This window comes from Pogoniulus pusillus, chromosome 6 (assembly GCF_015220805.1).
Source record: "Pogoniulus pusillus isolate bPogPus1 chromosome 6, bPogPus1.pri, whole genome shotgun sequence".
NCBI lineage: Eukaryota > Metazoa > Chordata > Aves > Piciformes > Lybiidae > Pogoniulus > Pogoniulus pusillus.
Genome location: NC_087269.1, coordinates 38,276,898 through 38,298,352, shown reverse-complemented (window position 1 = coordinate 38,298,352; position 21,455 = coordinate 38,276,898). Strand labels below are relative to the sequence as shown.

General features: G+C 44.8%; 1 protein-coding gene across 1 annotated transcript in view; it reads left to right on the top strand.

Annotated features, from left to right (window-relative positions):
* The window catches only part of C6H10orf90 (chromosome 6 C10orf90 homolog), a 94,971-nt gene that overhangs the window by 33,271 nt on the left and 40,245 nt on the right, over positions 1-21,455 (top strand). Inside the window, exons 2-3 of the mRNA XM_064145306.1 lie at positions 9,440-9,534; positions 11,991-13,068. Of these exons, the coding sequence (XP_064001376.1) occupies positions 9,440-9,534; positions 11,991-13,068 (1,173 nt within the window). The remainder of the gene's footprint in view (positions 1-9,439; positions 9,535-11,990; positions 13,069-21,455) is intronic.

Here is a 21,455-nt window from a genome sequence, read left to right as displayed (position 1 = left end):
CTAGGAACACAATTCAGAAAGCCTTAAAATTGAAAGTAATTGAAACTTGAAAAATGTAAATGTTGATGTTACTTGGACTTGTCCTATTTCCTTGTCTCTACCTTCCATCTGCTTCCTTCTCTGTACAGACTTCTCAACATCTGGTGTTGATAGTTAAGCATTTTGTTCGAGTTTGTCTAACCCAAAAGTTAGTGCTATGTATTTCTTACATGAAACAACCTCCAGTGATGACCTTGCTCTCCTGGTATTTCTTCTCTCCTGCTTTCTGTGCCATGCCAGTGACAGACTTTCAGATCCTGTCACCTCTTCATCTCTGTCTTTGGGTGCCTTTCCCAAGATGGTCCCAAACACTATCTCTGTGACAAAATCATTCCTGGGTGCTTCCTCTACAGGTACTGCTTGCAGAGCTGCTGAGACCTCACAGGAAGACTTGCTTAAAATCTCCTAAATAACTTTTTGATGTCAGCAGCTTTCCAAAGGCATAAGATGGCCACCAAACAGGAACCTTGTCAAGAAACCAAAAGCATCATCTCCTTTGTGCTGCTCCTTATCTTAGTGTGACTATAGGACAGCTCATATGGGAATCAGACTGCCAAGATTACATAGTGGGGAGCCTTCTTTTCCAAGGAGAGTTTGAGGGTTTGCTGCTCATACGCAATGCCTCACTGCTTTACAAAGTCCTCTTAGGAAAATGTGTCCAAATAATGTGAAAGTATCTCTCCCTTCCAAAAGTATCACCATCTCTGAAGGAGAGTGAGATATATGGACAACATTCCATTGCTTTTAGCAGTACAGAGATGTGTTTCATCTCAGGCCCACCCAAGTGGAGGGAATGGTGGAGCTTTCAGACCTCTGTTGTTTGGCTCATCAGCTTTTGGGAGCTTGATGGCTTGCTCATTATCTCCAGTTCTTCCTCTCACTGCTGCAGGAATGGGAATCTGTGATGTTTGTGGTGTATGTTCTATTTCTGCAGTGAAACATCTCAAGAGAAGTTATGAAAGAGGATGATGTTGCTATTAAATACTGTTATCCCTTGTGATCCAACCCAGTTCTCCATAACTTACAGATATCCTTCCTCTAATACCTTGGTTTTGAGCTCCCCATTTCCCTTCTCCTATATTTCATACAGATCTTAGAAGATCTCCATCAGAGAGCTCCAGTGACAGACCATGTTACTGAGCCTGGGGAAGTCATACCTCTGTCAGTTAAATCTTCTTGTGTGCTCCTGCTTGAGCCCTTGGCCTGAGTTATGTCCACATGGCTGGGCTTTGACAGGTTGGGTGAATTAGTCACTGTTTCTAGGGGCTGAGATTTGTTAACATAAGCTTTGACTGCCTAGAGAAACCTAGGATTGTGTTCCTTCCCACACTACTGAAAACTAAAACTGGGCAAATGAAGAAATAAGACTTGAAGGAGAAGGAGAAAAGGAAGAATATTTAATTTTGTCCCTGTGTGATGGATATACTGAGGCTGATTCCTCACTTGATTTTATTAAGTGAAGATAAAGAATAATAGCAGTGCATAATGAAAACAATTTTTTTTTCTTTTATGCATGAATGTCAAGATATAATTCCTATGCTCTTTTTAGCCCCCTGATGAGCACCTTGCTTCTAGTGGCAGGGATAATGAGAGATTTATGACTTCTGGCTTTTTGATAGCAGACCAGAACTCATTTGTCCGTTCCATGGCGGATCCTGTAATCATCTCTGCAGGCAGCCAGCTACAGCTTCAAGGTGTGCAAGCAGGGAAAGATAATTCAGTTAACAAATCTCATGATGCTGCTTGTAATAGAAGAAAATCCATCTTGACATCTTAAAAAAATATTGCTCTATTGTATTTACATAATGAATCCTGTTCAGACTGAAATGATTTCAGGCTGTTTTGCTTACTCTGATTTGAAAATCTTCCCAACAAAGCTACCTTAAAATACTGTTATCTTTGTGGAATTGTGTTCAAGTACCTTCTTCTGCCATGAAGTGCTTGTTTGCATTGTTTTGGGATTTTTCCCCTCTTTTTTCCTGACAAGAAAGATGTCAAGTAAAGAGTTGGAAGCTGCTTTTTCCTCCTTTTAAACCTGTATTTCTTTTTGACCCTCATTGTAAGTAGGGGCAGGCTACTTCTGAAAAGAAGTTCAGCAGAGATGTTTTACTAGGGCAGATGTAGTCTATCTTCTGTCATCCTCTCTTGATGGGTAAGTACAGTGTGGCTTCTAGCTGCACTGGAGCTACCAGGTTGACATGGTGCACTTCTGATGTATCTTAGTGAAAACTGCTGCTTAGCCTCACATGAAGGAGGGTTGCAAAATGTCAAATCCTGCAGAGATCAAAATCAGGTGAATTTTTATGAGACCATAAGAGTTAAACCCAGGTGTGCCTATGGGACTGCCTTCCTGCCCTTGCCTGTGCCCCATCTTTGCTGGCATGCTGCCTTTGGACCATCATCAATGCAACCTTTCACTTCTTTTACCCAGACAGCTGGTGGAGTCTCCATCTCTGGAAGCGTTCAAAACCCACCTGAGTGTGTTCCTTTGTGACCTTCTCTAGGTGAACCTGTCTCGGCAGGGGGTTTGGACCTGATTATGTCCAGAGGTCCCTTTCGACTGTTACCACTCTGTGATTCTTTGAGCTTAAGCTGACTTCTGAAGGCTCAGGGTACTGTTCTTGAAGGATGACAAGACTGTGCCTGTGCCAAGGCTTTTTGGAGATGCACTGCTGTCTCCACTAACAAGCAAACATAACATTCACAAGTCCGTTCCTTATCAATTCCATCTCGTAAGGACTTGGCTATACAGTGAGATTTGCAGCATTTGTCTGTCTCTACTTTTAGTACTGGGCCTGTGAACTTCAGCTTTGTTGTTCAGTTTCCTTTCAGATGATAACAGTCTCTGCAGTTTTATGGTATTTTTTCTTTATGACACATGAAGTAGACCAGAATATGTGAACTTGGGTCTAGTGTTCTTTCTGACTTGGCTTTCATCTTGGATATATCTGTAATGTCTCTATGTTTTTTTCTGGATGACTCACTTCAGATCTGAAAAAAGTGAGTTATGATCTCTTCCAGCCCTCACTGAGAGGGAGCATGGTGAATCTTTAATGATGACACTTTTTTCCTCAAGGCTTCCTCAGGTATTTGAATTAAAAAAAAAAAAAAAACAACTTAGGAGGAAACTTAAATCTGTTTTAGACAGAGTAAGGTATAAATTAATTTCTCCAAACTGATTTTAATGATGTGCTTTATCGGCTGATAACTTAGAGTCTTAACAATGTAAAAAGAGAAAAAGGATTTTAAAAGTGATCTTGAAGTGATGCTCAAGTGATGGCCAAGCTGAGTGATTGCTCTGACGCTTGACCCTGAAGCCAAGCCACTGATGTCCTGTAGCTCCTAGTTCCCAACTGCAGTATTTGAGCATTTTACAGTCATCAGTAGTGCTGAGCTTGGAGCTGTGGGAACCTTCACTGCCATAGACTTGGGAGGAAGCCCAAATCCCTACACAGGTCTCTTAGATGGTGAGGTAAGGATCAACGAAAGATGACAAGTTTTTTTGGTTAAGTGGTGAAGTTTTCCCTGTTTCACAGTATCACAGTATCATCAGGGTTGGAAGAGACCTCACAGATCATCAAGTCCAACCCTTTACCACAGAGCTCAAGGCTAGACCATGGCACCAAGTGCCACGTCCAACCTTGCCTTGAACAGCTCCAGGGACGGCGACTCCACCACCTCCCCGGGCAGCCCATTCCAGTGTCCAATGACTCTCTCAGGGAAGAACTTTCTCCTCACCTCGAGCCTAAATCTCCCCTGGCGCAGCCTGAAGCTGTGTCCTCTTGTTCTGGTGCTGGCCCCCTGAGAGAAGAGAGCAACCTCCTGGCCACAACCACCCTTCAGGTAGTTGTTGACTGTCCTGCTGGTTTTGGTGTTTTGAGGGAAGTGGTGGAGGTTCCTGGAACCTCCAGGTGAGTTCACTTTGAGGTGATGCTTGTGGCTCAGAGGGGATGGTGGAGCTGATTGGTACTGAGTAAGCAGGGCTTGGAGGAGATCAAAGGTGATGTCTCGTTTCTAGTTTAAATTTCCAGAGACTGAAATAAATTTGATAGAACCAATAACAATTTTTATAGAGTGCCCTTCCCTCTTCCCCCTTCTTTCCCAGAAGAATGGGATTAGATGTAGAGAGGAAAAGCTAAGCACCCCCAATTAAATGAATCTCACTCGATTTGGAAGTTAAAAAGAAGAAAAGTTTAACAATAACTGAAAAGGTGTCTGAGGTAGGGAAGTTACAAAGGTATAGGGAAGGGAAAACAAATACAAAATGCATAAATACAACCTGATTTTGATGGTGATGCCTTTGTCTGCGTCATGGGTGATGGTCATGTAGTGAAACAAAGAGAATCAGGAGCAGGATGGTGATGGTGGTAATCACAGAGGCAGGGAGTGCAGAGAGAGCGAAACAGAAAGTCCCCCTGCTTTTATGGATCTTTGGACAGGAAGGAGTGGGCTAACCATCACCTGGTAGTGCTCAGACCCACCTCTGGGGAGGGGTCAAGACCACCTAGAGTCAGGTTCAAGGTTACTCCCCCTGGAGGGTTAACCCTATACAGGTGATGACATGCATTTGGAATTTGTCAGCGTGTGGATAGTAAATGAATGAGATCTGCAACTTTCATGACAAAAACTGGAAAAGAGGCCAGGCCCAGTGGTCTAAAGTTGTTCCAGCTCTGCCCAGTGTCACTCTGGGTGTCATCAAACAACCCATCCTGGTGTGACAGTCTGTGTGTTTCTAGCAAAGACATGAAACACTCACAAAAGACCATCATCCATGGACTGTTTCCATGTGTGTCTAAAGTTCTGTACAGTGGGCTGCACACCAGGCTGTCCTGAACATGCCAAACATTCATGGTACTCTAGTTTTCACCAGCACCTTCACCTTTGCAGTCTCTCTGTGTTTCAACAAGCTGATTTACAAGTACATCTTTTCTGAATCATTATCTGAGCTGGCTGCCAGTTGGCCTGAGGCAGACATCCAGGCACTCGAGACTGGGAGAATCATTTCCAGCTGCACTCTGTAATTAGGAAAACCCTGGTCTGTAGCCGGATGTCCAGATTCCTTGCCAAGGAGTGTATCGTTTGGTTCAACAAGCAGTGTTTGTGAAGGGGGAAACAAAAGCAAGAAAATGAGAAAGAGTGAAGATGGAATAGGACAAAGTTCATATACCAGCAATCGCTCCCCTATTCCTCGTCGTGTCTTCCGCTTGTAAGCTGGGGAGGTGGGTCACAGTGGGAAGGGAAGGCCTGGGGAAATTAAACAAATCCTCAGGATTTCAGCTCAGAAATAAATTTCTTGTGCTCCCCACAGATATGGCAAGTATTTGAAATGCCATTTCTTTCATGCTTTTGCACCAGGGGAAAGCTGAACTTTGCGTTTTGTTGTGTAACAAGAGTTGCAGTGCAACATGTTTTGTCAGCAATGAGAAGTGATACAAAAACTGTGACACAGCTCAGCTAAACTCTTCTTCTCCTTGAAGCATCCTTGTTTCGAACACCAATTCAAGCTCTTTTTAAAGGTTTGGGTCTGCTTTTTTTCCCCCCTGTTTGTTCTGTTGACATGAGTTAATAAATGTGAAGCTTCCAAGAACAGATTTAATAATACCATGAAAATCATTGGAGCTTTTGCCACCAATGCCATTTAATTTATCTCGGTGACTACATTAAATAGCTTGCCAAAAGTCTGAGTGTTTTCCAACAATAGGATTACCATAGTAATAAAGGAACGTATCATTGCACAGGGCATGGTACAAATTGCAATGCAAAACTCCATTCTGTGTGATTTAGCACAGAAAATAAGTTTTTCTTTCTCCGCTACTTCTCACCTTCCTTCTTCCCATTTCTCCTGCTCCACAACCAGATCGTCTTCAAAGTTAGGTGAGTGGGAATTAACCAGGCTGTTCCAAGATTTTGGGAAATTAGACTGTCCTGCTTATCATAGGAGGCTACTTTGATAAAACTAACTCCCATGTTGTACATTATCTCTGGTGTAGACTTTGACAACTTGCTCTTGTTTGACCCTCTAGTACTCAGTCTTTCTTTTGTGCTGAAAATACATCTGAGTGAAATTCATGAAAGGCCATCTGGCAACACATGATGGGTCTGATTTATCTCCAGCCAGCCTTCTGGATTTCCTTGAATTGACATTCACGAGTTGGTGTTCTCCTGTTAAAACATTCCAGCTTCATCTGAGACAATTGTGGTTTTCTTACTGTAAAGCATTTGAGGAAAGCATATATGAACTTAGTTGGAGTTGTCATTTTAATTACATACCTTTTTTTATACCAAACTTGGGGATTTTTGAGGTCTTGCCTTAATCCAAGAATTTATTCTTTGTTCTTTGCAGTTTATTCCCCATTTAGTTGTTTTTAAAAGTAAATAAGACATCTTATCTAGCAGCTTTTTGCAGTGAAGGCATTCCCATGTAGCTCAGCAGAATACAGACATACTTAAAACAACGTATCCCAGTATCACCAAGGTTGGAAGAGACCTCATAGATCATCAAGTCCAACCCTTTACCACAGAGCTCAAGGCTAGACCATGGCACCAAGTACCACGTCCAATCCTGCCTTGAACAGCTCCAGGGACGACGACTCCACCACCTCCCCGGGCAGCCCATTCCAGTGTCCAATGACTCTCTCAGTGAAGAACTTTCTCCTCACCTCCAGCCTAAATTTCCCCTGGCGCAGCCTGAGGCTGTGTCCTCTTGTTCTGGTGCTGGCCACCTGAGAGAAGAGAGCAACCTCCTCCTGGCTACAGCCTCCCCTCAGGTAGTTGTAGACAGCAATAAGGTCTCCCCTGAGCCTCCTCTTCTCCAGGTTAACCAATCCCAGCTCCCTCAGCCTCTCCTCGTAGGGCTGTGCTCAAGGCCTCTCCCCAGCCTCGTTGCCCTTCTCTGGACACGCTCGAGCATCTCAATGTCCCTCCTAAACTGGGGGAGCCAGAACTGAACACAGGACTCAAGGTGTGGTCTAACCAGTGCAGAGTACAGGGGCAGAATGACCTCCCTGCTCCTGCTGACCACACCATTCCTGATGCAGGCCAGGATGCCACTGGCTCTCTCGGCCACCTGGGCACACTGCTGGCTCATGTTCAGGCGGGTATCAATCAGCACCCCCAGATCCCTCTCTGTCTGGCTGCTCTCCAGCCACTCCGACCCCAGCCTGTATCTCTGCATGGGGTTTCCAGAAGGGTTACGCAGCAGCTATGCCACTGCTTGTGGATCCAGCAGAGTGAATTTTGTCCTACATTGAAAGTGCAGCATCTCCTTCTCTCTGTGCACCACAACAAAGGTGGGGAGCAGGCTCCAAGGGTGTCTTGCCCTTGTTTTGTGCTAGCAGTGACTGTGAAACAGTGCTCAATCAGGTTCATTGCATTTTCACTGACTGCAACTGTGCATTCTTTCTTTGCCAGAAAAACTGTGTATTGGACCCTCTGCTCTGGCTGTTTTCTGGATTCTCTTCCCTCCCCACCCTCCACATACTGTGGCTAATGAGTCCAGCTGTTTTCTCTGCTGCTCAGGACTGTTGGTCAATGACAAAAGAAAATCTGTTTTTCATGCCAGCTGTGGATATATTGACATCTTGGAGATGTGCCAGTGAAGGATTTAAATATATTTTAGTACGATTTATTCAAGCAGAAGGTTCATCAAATACTGTTTTTGTGTTCTGGTCTCTGTTCCCTAGTGGAATTCAAGGAGATTTCCTGATGGAGGATAGACCTGATACCTTCTCCTTCTCGTCCTTCTATTCCTACTCAAGGAGAAGCCATGAAGCTTGCTGTGGTGGATATGCTTTTAATGAGCACTCCTTAAAGTGGAGCTGATTTCTATCCCCTTGTTAATATTATGTTACATGTAAACTGAGATTCTACTTAGCAAAAAAATTATCACGCTGCCTAAATGAAAAGGAAAAAGATACAAAAGGTCCAACCAGTGGCATAAGTTGTTGCTGTAAAGCAACAGCCAGTAACATCAAGAGATTTCAGTCCAAATGGAGACTTTTTGAGAATCAATTGTGGATGCTTATGACAAAGTAGAAGGTAACGTAATTCCTGGCAAAACAGTTGACAGCAGACGTAATGCACTGCTGCAAGAGCCCAGGCTCTGTGTTATATGGAAATCAGCTCTGTGTAAAAAGCTGCAGACAGGCTAGTGCTTGTGGAAGACCAAAGATGACAACATTTGGAGACTGATGTACTGATGGAAGAGTTATCTCTGAGCTAGGAAGTTATGATGCAATGGCATTCATCAATATGATTTGAAATTACTGTAATTCTTTTGAAGAGAAGGTGACTTAGTTCAACTGAAATCCAGGACAGAGCATCCAGACCACTGATGTTCTCATTGGCGCTCCCAGTTCTGGAGGCTACACAAAGGTGATGTTTGTTGAAATTCCCATTTTGTAGAAACATTAGGGTTGGAAAAGAAAACCATCAAGGCTAAGTCTAAGACAAGCTGCACCAGGGGAGGTTCAGGCTGAGTATTAGGAAATATTCCTTCTCTGAAAGAGTTATCAAACATTGGCATGGTCTGTCTAGGGCAGTGGTGGAGTTACCATCCCTGGGATGTTTAAGCAGCTTGTGCAGCTGTCATTTAGGGATATGGTTTAGTGTTGACCCTTCAGTGCTGGGTTGAGGATTGGACTGGATGATCTTTGAGGTCTCTTCCAACTGGATGGGTTCTGTGATTCTGTCAAGTCCAACTGTGAACACAACTCCACCATACCTAATTGGACCCTGTCCTGAAGTGTCATGTTTTTTAAACATCTCCACGTACGGTGACTATGCCACCTCCCTGGGCAGCCTGTTCTGATACCTGCCCACTCTTGCAGGAAAGAAGTTGTTCCTAATATCCAACCTAAATCTCCCCTGGCACAACTTGAGGCCATTTCCTCTCATTCTATCACTTGATACTATGGAGAAGAGACCAACCCCCACTTCACTCCAATCTCCTTTCAGGGAGTTGTAGAGAGTGAGAAGGTGTTCCCTCAGCCTTCTGTTCTCCAGATTAAATAACCCCAGTTCCCTCAGCTGCTCCTTTTAAGGCTTCTTCTTAGACTCTTCAGCTTCTTTATCACCAGATTTCCCATCTTCCTGACTCCTTCACCCTCACATCTGAAGCCATGGAAATCAAAAGCAGAGATATCCAAGTTTTTAGCTCATCCGTGAACACATTGTGAGACTGTCCATGAACAGGTCGTTGCAACAGCATGCCTGGAGTGTTCCAAATGGCTCTCCTGGAAAGAGGGTTGGAGAAGACCCCTTGGATAACTGGGTCACAGGGAAATCAGATGATTTACAGTGGTTCTTCTTCTCCTGCTTACACTCCATTGAAAACTAAATTTTCTAACTCATCTCCTTCAGAACACTGAAAATAATGTTATCTCCTGTTTTTTTTACCCAGGAGTGACCCAAAGGCCATGGGGCACTGATGGTCAGAGGACCTACACAGGCCTTCAGTGCCAGAGTGCTGCAGAGAGGAAATCAAGCTCTCCCCAGGTAAAACAAATAAGCTGTGCTTAGATAGCAGTCAGCAGAATGCTTTCAGGTTTACAAAACAGTCACTGATTGCTGAGCAATGTATTTGGTCTTGGTTTTGTTTAGCTGGACTTAGCTTAGGCAGCAGAAAAGCCAAATAAAATGATGGTTAAATGTTGTGATTCTATACACTCGTTGTGGAGGGAGAGAAGAGGAAATAACATGCATTGTGTGTGGGGGGTGAAGTTGTTAAAAACACCCCAGGAGACTAAATCAAGTGGTACAAAAAAATATCAGCACCTTCTGTCTCAGATGTTCTCAAGCTAAAGCCTGAGGTTTTCAGTTCACCACAATTACTTTGTGTAAATCTGTATTTTTTTCACAAGGTGCAGTGAAGCTTTAAAATTCCCAATGAGCATAGGATCAGCTGGTCAAACTTGAAGATCCATTTCTTTGCCAATGATTAGGAGAGGGAATAATACATACACTCAAGTAGAAAAAAAAAAAGAGAAATCAATTATTTAAAATATTGATGCATGAGCTTGAAGCTTCTCAGGAACATTTTTGACATGCCTTTGGACTCTTAGAGGATGTCTCCATTTGTGCAGCCCTTAACAAAAGAAATAAATGTCAATTTAACTACTGGAGCATGAGAGAGACATCCCAAATAAAACATTTCAAGCTACATTCATCTTTGCCCTGTAGAAATCTTGGGGAAGCTGACAGTTTTGGAAGGCGTGCAAAGGTCTTAACCTGTAGGTAGAAATAAATGTAGCGCAAAAAGTATGTGGCAAATGTTGTTAAAAACCATGAAGGAAACAAAGAAGGAGGGAAATGCTTTCCCTGGGGCTGTGAAATTATTGAATTGTCAAAACCACAGGCAGTTGGTTTAAAGAGTTGATAGAATTTACTTGGCATCTCGCTTCCTTAATAACCTCTTGATCTATCTCTACCTATTTGGGTTCCCAAATTAACCTTCCCAAGAGGTACCAAGAGCCTATTTTTCTCTGTTGTTTCTGTGAGCGGAGGAGAGATGCGCAAGAAGGATTTTCTCCACAGACTTCAGTGCAGTGTCCCAGCTGGCACCCAATTTCTGAGAAGGATGACCATGGCACCTGGAAGGTCACAACTCTGTTGCTCATGTAGTTTTCCTTGAGGAAAAAGAGAATTATGTTTTGTGGAGGACTTATCAAGTACTGGTATTGATTATTAGATGGTATCATCATTGTCATCTCTGGAGGGACTTAATAGCCACGTAGATGTGGTGCTGAGAGATGTGTTTTAGTGGTGACCTGACAGTACTGATTTAGTGGTTGGATTTGATGATCTTAAAGGGCTTCTTCAATCAGAGCAATTCTGTGATCCTGATATATGTTGCTACATAACTAGATAGCCATGCTATGAATTCACCTTAGTCCTAAGGTTGGGAAAAACATTTGGTCATCCCGTCCAGCCAAGATCTAGGAGCAGTACAGCTAGCAAACGACATCTAAATCCCAAAGGAGTTTGGATGAGCTTTCATTATGAAGCTAATCCTCAGATTTGGCATACGAGTTCAGTGCACTGTTTTTCTATTAAGATCTGGAGATTTAGGCACACAGGGCAGGAGCAGTCTAATCATCCAATTGATAGCAGCAATGAGATGGCCCAAATGCTTTATTGCATGTGACCTGTGAGACCAGCTGTGTGGAGATAGTGACAGTAGAAGATTTTAAACTCAGGTTTTCTCTTTTTCAGACAGCTTTAGTGTGAAGGCACCTTCTTTTTTACATTGAGTGAAATAATGTACAGTCTATCAAGATAAATGTTAAGTGTCATGGTTAGAAAAAAATCATCTGAGCCACTGGCCATCAATCTTGGGCATAATGTGGTTTTTCATTATTGACAGATGCCACTAAGTAATCATAAACAGGAGGGAACTAATGAATCAAAATAGTACCCAGAGCCCTTACAGATAATTTCACCACATTTGTGGATGGGACCACGGAGTGGTTTTTTCCCCATGCATCTAACTGGTGATGTTGCAGAGCAGTCATGACTCTGGTGCCCAGGTGTCCTCTGTAGAATGTAATTTCCCATGAAGACCTTCAGGCTGATGATCCATAATATATTTAAATGTATTTTAACTACCAGCAAACCACTGTGAAAGAGTGATTTAGAGTCAGGAACTGGACATTGCATTTAACATTTTAAAATGAACATAGCAGCCATAAATCCCAACTGCATTTGGGTTAAATGCTGAAAAAAATGCTTTGGAATATAAATTTTCAGAATGATGGAGTTCTTCACTAGAGTCTCACAGACAATTCAGAGCTGATTTCAAGAGCGTGTGTTTTTAAATGACAAGACAGTTAGTATGAATAGAAAGGTAACAAGAAATCTTGAACAGAACTGCCTGGTGTGCTAGATGGTAGAAGAGAAACTGTTATGTATATTACAACAGAGTATGCTGATCATTTCAATCATTTCATTTTCAGGAATCCCTGTCATCACAAAGTACAGCACTGATTTTCCCAATAGTCACGCCACAGATGATTGGTGAGAAGAAATCTAAACTGTCTTGGCCTGCTTTGCCTGTGCAGCCCACATTCCCTCAGCCCAGTGCTAATCATATGAAGCAGTCTTTGGCTAGCCATGGTTCAGTCAACACAAACAGAGCATTCAAGATACTTCCCAGCAGATTAGAAATTCAGGTATCTTTAGATAATGCCACGTCTCCGTCGGACTCTCCTCTTGCAGAGGAACAACAGTGTCAAAACCAGCAGAAAGGGTTTGCCTTCATAACTGTTACGGCCAGGCGTGTTGCTGCAGGATCCAGCCATCCAGCATGTGGACCTGGAGCTGTGCAAGAGACCAATACCACATCCCCCAACTCGAGCCAAGTCCCTGCTGCCCTCTGTTGCTGTCTCCCACCAAACCATGCACACCAACGTGATGATTCTTCATTAAAGATTTCTGAATCTTGCTCACAACCAGCACAAAGGCATTTTTTTGACCCTGGAAATAAGGAGAGCAGCTTGAGTCTTCAAAGCAGCAAGGGGAGAGAGGAGGTACCACCTGCCTTCACCTCACGTGTCCACTTTCAGGTTTCTCAGCACTGTCCAAATACCATCTATTATTTAGACAAGTCACTCAATGTCTGTATTGACCAACCTGGAATTAAACGCCAAAGAACATATAGATCAGCGTTGTCCTTCAATATAAATTGCAGTTCGTCTAGATTAACAGCAGATGGAGTAGATGGCATAGCTAATGGAGAGCCAAAAGAGAAGATACATCAAACAAAGTTCCTAGGAGAAAACAAGACTCCACTCAGATCGAAGCTGAGTGCAGACTTAACAGGGAACAACGCAGTTAATAAGACGAAATCGAATGAAGGCTACTCGGCGAGTAAATACCCTTTGCAAAGGCACTTGGACTCTGATCTTCCAGCGATTGTGGATGTACCCAGAAGACCTAATAGCATAGCAATGGAGAAGCATCATGCTAATAAGCAGTCTGGCAGCTATCACACTGCATTTTCTCTGCAGCTTCCTAATTCGAGTAATGAGGCAGGTAAGTAATTTCCATAACACCTCAGTCTGGTGGAGCAGTTCAGGCTGGAACACACCCACCACAATGACTTTTCTCTGAGCAGACAGCAGTAATCCTTGATTCTGCAGAGACACAGTGAGTCAGAGCACAGCCCAAAGGCTTTCAGTTTCCAGGACTCTACCATGAATATATTTGCCATGCTAGTGCTGCACACTGCTCAGCAGATGATAGAGAAAACCCTACCTGTGTTTCCTATCTTAAACCTCTTTTTTAATCATTCATAACTGTAATTGTTGGGGTTTTTTTTAACTCTCTCTGTGCTGGAGGGTGGTTAGGTTGGATGTTAGGAGAAAGTTGTTTCTGGCAAGAGTGGTCAGGCATTGGAACAGGCTACCCAGGGAGGTGATGGGCTCACTGTCCCTGGAGATGCTTACAAAAAGTGTGGAGATGTTTAAAAAACAGGAGCCTTCAGCCTGTTACCCTGCAGCACACTGGGGACACACAAGAACTCTTTAAATCTTGCAGAGATGGACCACAGGGCTCAAGCAATGAGGACTCAGCACATGCAGAGCTTACTGGTAGGTTGGGGGCCATGGAAGGGGCTGGGAATGGTGAGACTGCAAGAGTGGAAGCCAATGGACTAACTTCCCTCCCTGAAATGCTTATACACCAATGCACAGAGCATGGGGGATAAGCAGGAGGAGCTGCAGTTACGCTGAATGACTATGATATAATTGCCATCACTGAAACATGGTGGGACAGCTCCCACGACTGGAATGTTGTCATGGATGGCCATGTACTGTTCAGGAAGGACAGACCAGCCAGACAAGGTAGGGGAGTTGGCCTCTATGTGTGAGATCAACTGAAAAATGCTGAGTTCTGTCCAAGGCAGGGGACAGAACAGGTTGAAACCTCATGGGTAAGAATTAGGGGACGTGGAAAAGGAGATGAAATTGTTGTAGGGGTCTACTATAGACCACCAGACCAACAGGAAGATGTTGATGAGGCTTCTACAGACAGCTGGAGGAAGCCTCTAGAGCTAACTCCTTGGTACTCATGGGAGACTTCATTCACCCTGGTATTTGCTGGGAAGATCACACAGCCAGGCACAGACAGTCCAAAAGGTTCTTCTTGATGCAGATAGTGGAGGAACCAACAAGGAGAGATGCACTGCTGGACCTTCTATTAACTAATAAAGAGGAACAGGTTGAGGACATTAAGGTTGGGAACAGCCTTGGGGACAGTGATCATGACATGGTGGAGTTTAGTATTCTAAAGGGTAGAATCAGAGTAACAAGTGGAATTGCAACCCTGGGCTTCTGCAGAGATAACTTTGCGTGCTTCAGGGACATGCTTGCAGGAGTCCCATGGGCTAAGGCTCTGGAGGGGAAAGGAGCCCAAGAGAGTTGGCTAATTTTTAAAGTCCACTTCCTCCAAGCCCAAGCTAGCTGTGTTCCCCTGAATTAAAAATCAGGTAGATGTGCTAGGAGACCTGTGTGGTTGAATAAGGAGCTCCTGAAGGAAATCTCAGGGCAGAAGGAATCTCATAATTCATGGAAGAAGGGATTGGTCACTTGGGAAAGCTATAGAGAAGTAGTCAGGGCTTGTAGGAAAGCAAAAAGGAAGGCCAAAGCCCTCTTGGAACTGAAACTGGCAAAGGAAGTAAAACAGAACAAGAAAGGCTTCTTCAAATACATCAGTAGAAAAGGGAAGCACAGGGAAGGTGTGGGGGCAGTGCTGAACGAGGAGGCAGCCTTGATAACTGAGGGTGCAGAGAAGGCAGAGTTGCTGAATTCCTTCTTTGCTTCAGTCTTTACACCGAAGGCTGAAGTCCCCTATGTACTCCAGACCCTGGATGAAGGAGAGGAAGCCTGGAGGAGGGAACACTCCCCACTGGTCAGTGCAGACTGGGTTAGGGATCAGTTATACAAGTTAACAAGTCCATGAGCCCTGAAGGAACTGTCTGGTGTTATCGCTCTGCCACTCTCTATCATCTTTGCCAAATGGTGGCAGACAGGAGAGGTGCCAGAGGACTGGAGGAGAGCCAATGTCACTCCACTCTCCAAAAAGGGCAAGAAAGAGGTTCCAGGAAACTATAGACCAGTCAGCCTCACCTCCATCCCTGGCAAAATGATAGAGCGGCTCTTGCAGGAGAGCATCTCAAGGCACTTGGAAGAGAAGAAGGTTACCAGAAGTAGTCAGCATGGATTTACCAAGAGGAAGTCATGCTTGGCTAACCCAGTAGCATTTTATTATGCCATAACTGAATGGGTAGATTCAGGGAAACCAGTGGATGTAGTCTATCTTGACCTTAACAAGGCTTTTGACACAGTCTCCCATGACATTTTAGTGAGCAAACTGAGGAAGTGTGTCCTGGAAGAGTGGACAGTGAGGTGGGTCAGGAACTGGTTGCAAGATCGAGTTCAGAGGGTGGTGATCAATGGTGCCAGGTCCAGCTGGAGAGCTGTGACTAGTGATGTCCCCCAGGGATCAGTGCTGGGGCCAGTCCTGTTCAACATCTTCATCAATGCCATTGATGAGGGCACAGAGTGTCTGCTCAGCAAGTTTGCTGACGGCACCAAACTGGGAGGCTTGGCTGATGCAGCTGAAGGTTGTGCAGCCATCCAGAGAAACCTGGGCAGACAGAGGTGGGCACAGAGGAACCAGATGAAGTTCAACAAGGACAAGTGCAGGGTCCTGCATCTGGGAAGGAATAACAAACTACACCAGTACAGGCTGGGAGGTGATCTGCTGGAAAGCAGTCCTGTGGAGTGGGACCTGGGAGTCCTGGTGCCTAAGAAGTTAACCATGGCACAGCAATGTGCCCTTGTGGCCAAGAAGACCAATGGGATCCTGGGGTGCATTAGGAAGAGTGTGTCCAGCAGATTAAGGGAGGTTCTCCTTCCCCTCTACTCTGCCCTGGTGAGACCTCATCTTGAATACTGTGGGGGACCTGGGGCTTTTTAGTCTGGAGAAAAGAAGACTTAGAGGGGATTTGATAAATGTTTATAAGTATCTGAAGGCTGCCAGGAGTGGAGGGACAGGCTCTGCTCACTGCTCCCTGTGATAGAACAAGGAGCAATGGGTGTAAGTTGCAGCAAAAGAGGTTCTTCCTCAACACGAGGGGGAACTTCTTTGCTGTGAGGGTGACAGAGCACTGGAATAGGCTTCCCAGAGAGGTCATGGAGGCTCCTTCTCTGGAGCCTTTCAAGACCTGTCTGGATGTGTTCCTCTGTGATGTGTTAGATAGTATTGTCCTACTCTGGCAGGGGATTGGACTCATGATCTCCTTGGGTCCCTTCCAACCCCTAACATCCTGTGATCCTGTGATATGGCACTTCAGGATGTGGTTCAGTGGTGGTGGTGGTCTTAGGTTGATGGTTGGACTCGATGTCTTGGAGAGCTTTTCCAACTGAAACAGTTCCATGATTCAGTAAGTGCCTAGCCCCTGAAAATAGCCAGGACTGTCTTTGTACAAGGCCTGAATTTCAGGTATGAGATGAAGCAGATGGCTGTACTCAGCTCAAGTTTGTGCTCCTTGCAATTAAAAGTGCTCTGATTTTCAGCTTTTATTTAGAAGGCTGCAGCAATAAGCCCAAACTTTCATAACTAATGGCTCCAGGTAAATGATTTGCAAAGCTTTAACACATTTCTTTCAAACATCTCCCGGCATTTCTCAAATGTACAATTGTCTTTACAACATTGATCCTGGGGAAGGGAAGGATGCCAGGGGGATTACTTTGTGCACCCAGTTGCACTGCTTCTCCTACACTGGGCTGGAGCAGCTATTTTACAGTGCAGTTGAACAACCACAGCTGAGTTTATTTACGCTCTAGGAAGGGAGTGTGGATGGGAAGAATGTCAATGAGTTACTCTGTTTTTCACCAGAAGCACTAAGGTTAAAACTTCTCTCCACCCAGTGTATCTAGTGACATTGGGCTACGTTTAATTGCAGCTACCCTGTTCTTATGTGGCCTTTTTAATCTAAGGGTCATTGTATGAACATAAGCTACTTCCTGAGATTTATACCTTTATCTTCCCACTGTGGAAATGGTGAAAAAAAGAAAGATGAAAAGCCATGTGCTGTCACATAGGATGGACAAGGTACAAACACTGGGCTGCACCATCCCTTTGCAACTTGCTGTTACTGCTGCCCTTTTCCTCCTGTCCTTGAAATCATAGAATCATAGAATGTCAGGAGCTGGAAGGGACCTAAAAAGGCCATCTGGTCCACCCACCTGCCAGAGCAGGATCACATAGAGCAGATCATACTGGAATACATCCAGACAATTCTTGGATATCTCCAGAGAGGGAGACTCCACCACCTCCCTGGACAGCTGGTTCCAGTGCTCTGTTACTCTCACAGTGAAAAAATTCCTCCTCAGGTTCACATGAAACCTCCTGTGCCTCAGCTTCCACCCATTGCCCCTTGTCCTGTCACTGGGAATCACCAAGAAGAGGCTGGCTCCATCCTCCTGGCCCTCACCCCTTACATGCTTATGAACATGAATGAGGTCATCCCTTAGTTGTCTCTTTTGCAAGCTAAAAAGTCCCAGCTCTCTCAGGCTCTCCTCATAGGGAAGATGTTCAACTTCCTTAATCGTTGGGATTACACTTGCCCTTATCAGGGTGCAAGCAGGGAGAGGGCACTGCATGGTTCAGAGAGCTCCTGCCTTAACCTTTAAGAGAATTGTCCACAGAGCCAGGATTTTGCACAGAGAAAGCAGTGGTGTCAGTAGTTCCAGAGTCAGGCCCTTAAATGAAAGCCACGTGAGTCTGCAGGGTGAAGCACCCCTCAGGCAGGCTGCCAGTGAAGGCTTGAGATAAATATTTCTTTGTGTTTATAAGTGTAACCCAGGTTGTCTGATGTTGAAAGGGAGATGGTAGAGCAGGGAACAGGAGAGAGAATGTGCTAACAAGTGTTAGAGAGCTGTAAAGGGGTGAGGATTGGTGAGAACCTTCTGCTGGTTGACATCAGCAAAGAGTTTCAGCTTTGAAGTTCATTATATACCATCTCCAACCCAGATGTGGCTGGGTTGGAGGGCAGAAGAGCTCTGCAGTGGGACCTTGACCGCCTGGACAGATGGGCAGAATCCAGTGGGATGGCGTTCAATAGCTCCAAGTGCTGGTGCTGCACTTTGGCCACAACAACCCCATGCAGAGATACAGGCTGGGGTCGGAGTGGCTGGAGAGCAGCCAAACTGAAAGGGATCTGGGGGTGCTGATTGATACCTGCCTGAACATGAGCCAGCAGTGTGCCCAGGTGGCCAAGAGAGCCAGTGGCATCCTGGCCTGCATCAGGAATGGTGTGGTCAGCAGGAGCAGGGAGGTCATTCTGCCCCTGTACTCTGCACTGGTTAGACCTCACCTTGAGTCCTGTGTTCAGTTCTGGGCCTCCCAGTTTAGGAGGGACATTGAGATGCTTGAGCGTGTCCAGAGAAGGGCGACGAGGCTGGTGAGAGGCCTTGAGCACAGCCCTATGAGGAGAGGCTGAGGGAGCTGGGATTGGTTAGCCTGGAGAAGAGGAGGCTCAGGGGAGACCTTATTGCTGTCTACAACTACCTGAGGGGAGGTTGTGGCCAGGAGGAGGTTGCTCTCTTCTCTCAGGTGGCCAGCACCAGAACAAGAGGACACAGCCTCAGGCTGCGCCAGGGGAAATTTAGGCTGGAGGTGAGGAGAAAGTTCTTCACTGAGAGAGTCATTGGACACTGGAATGGGCTGCCCGGGGAGGTGGTGGAGTCGCCGTCCCTGGAGCTGTTCAAGGCAGGACTGGACGTGGTACTTGGTGCCATGGTCTAGCCTTGAGCTCTGTGGTAAAGGGTTGGACTTGATGATCTATGAGGTCTCTTCCAGCCTTGGTGATACTGTGGTACTGTGATCTTAATTTCAAATGACAATGTCCTCCTGAAGTTTCCAGAGGAGGCATTATGTATTCAAGGCTTTGTTCAACACCATATCTCTGTAATATACTAAGGAGGAGAGTAATATTGAGCCTTCCTAGGGCTTGCTGATACAGTAGTGATCGTGAAAGAATCACTTTTACTGGAAGTAATTAGAAAGTGAAATACGGCACTGCTCCTGGCTCCACAGTTTCACTGGGAAGAGGAAATGAGTGAAGTAACCAGCTGAGAAATACTGGGGGCTTGAAAACTGACTTCCACCGTTTGTGTATGCAAGAATACAGGTGTAAATAAGCAGGGGAAGTGTCACCTTTTTAACTGCTTCCCCCTTTTGTGCCAAAATAATGCAGAATGTAAAGAGAGATATTTCTCTTGATCAGACCCTTTGTAATATATAAGAAGGTGTTTATCAGCTTACTACAACTTTCCTGTGTGAAATCTTTATAAGCAGCCAGAATGAGGCTTTTCAGCCCCAGTTTGTCTCACCAGGCTCCCTGAAGTAATGAGCTCTTGCATAGCCATCAGCCACCAAATGTGACAAATCATAAGGCATCAAGTGAAAAGCAGTGCAGATGTCTCGTGTGCAGTACATGGAAAGGAAATTGGCATGGCTTTCACCTGGGAGAAAAACAAAGAGTGAGTTTCCCTGGAATTCCAAAAATGGCTGAGGTGAGGGTTAGGATAGGGAGCAATGGGTGTAAGTTGCAGCACAAGAGGTTCCACCTCAACACTAGGGTGGACTTCTTTATTGTAAGGGTCTCAAAGCACTGTAACAGGCTCCCTGGAGGGGTTGTGGAGTCCTTCTCTGGAGACTGTCAAGGCCTGTCTAGATGCATTCCTCTGTGACCTGTGCTAGATTGTGTGGTCCTGCTCTGGTGTGGTTGGACTCGATGATTTCTTTGGGTCTCTTCCAACCCCTAATATCTTGTGGTCCTGTGAGGGACAGAAGTGATCTCTTCAGTCTAGTCCATTTTGGTGCAAAGCTGGTACAGTCCTACAACCTGTTCTATGCTTTTTTTAACTAGGTTAGTTTTAAATACCTAAAGAAAGGTATCAAGGGGCAATGCTATCCTCCTGCCTTTCATAGAGTCAAAGAATGATCTGAGTGGGAAGGGACCTCTAAAGGATATCTACTCCAACCCCACTGCAGTCAACAGGAACGTCTTCAACTAAATCATGCTGCTCAGAGCCCTATCTAACCTGACCTGCAGTGTTTCCAGGGACGGGGCATCTGCCACCTCTTTGGGCAACCTGGGCCAGAGTTTCACTGCCTTCAAGTGTAAAATGTTTCTTTCTTCTCTTTAATCTAAATCTTTCTCTTTTACTTTAAAGCCATCACCCCTTTTACTGCTGCAACAGGTACTGCTAAAATGTCTGTTCCTATCCTTCTCGTAGGTTGCCTTTGAATTCTTAAACGGTGTAGTAAGGTCTCAGTAAGGTCTCTTTGGCTGTGGCCCTTCTGTATATACAGCTCAAAATTACAAGGCCTGGATTTCTAGATGCTGCTTTACAAGCACAGTGAAATACCGACCCCATCAGCAAAGCCCTTTACAGCTTCCCCATTCTCCTGGGTCATTTTTTTTCCTCCGGTGTTTGCTACCTCAAATCCATTCCTGTTCAGCTTTTTTTTCCTGCTGTATGTTTATGCAATGAAATGTTTGTGAAATGAGATGTTTAAAAAGAGGGAAGAACTGGCACTGGGGCAGCGACAACGTTTTTGACACCACATGAATACTTTAACCTAGTTACCTTACGGATTAAGGAGCTGCTCAGAGTTCTTTGTCCATCACATTTCTGATGACCCAGAAAGCTTTGAGTTTATATTAGTTTGCAGCTGTAGGCAGTAGCTTCCTGCCAGCAGAAACACAAGTGGTAATAACATCACCATGGTGAAAAAAAATACAGAAAAATTACTTTCAAGGCTAGACTTTTAAGTATGAGATCTGTAAATGTCGTTTCCAGGATGTCTGCCTTGTTAGGATCTGAAGGGAAAGGAGCACCCAAATACTTCTTGCTTTACAGGTACTGGGGCCAGGTTTTGCTGTTGCCTATGGAGCTGGTTGAGTCATGGCCCTTTTGGAGTGTCCCTTTTCTCATTTTTCATGTGGCTTCACTGAAATAATCATGACTTATAGTATTACTCATTTCATATTCAAGTGTTCAAGACTTGGCTTTACCCAAGGATAACCTTATCTAAGGCCCAGCTTTCAGCAGGATGTTGGTCCAGATGATCTCCAGAGGTATAGATTTCCACAAAGTGCCACACATGAAAAGGATATTTTAGGAACATTAATGCAATTTAAATCTTGGGCTATGCTTATGGATAGTAATTGTACTTAGAAATCCAAATCTCTCAGACTCAGCCAGTGTTCAAAGCCATGTTTCATGCAATAGCATCCCAAAGATGGAATATGATCTTGTGATTTCACCACTGTGGATTGTATCTTCTCCTGTCTCCCTTGCTTTGGGTATTTTGCTTCCATTAGTTGGCAAAAAAACAGACTCTAA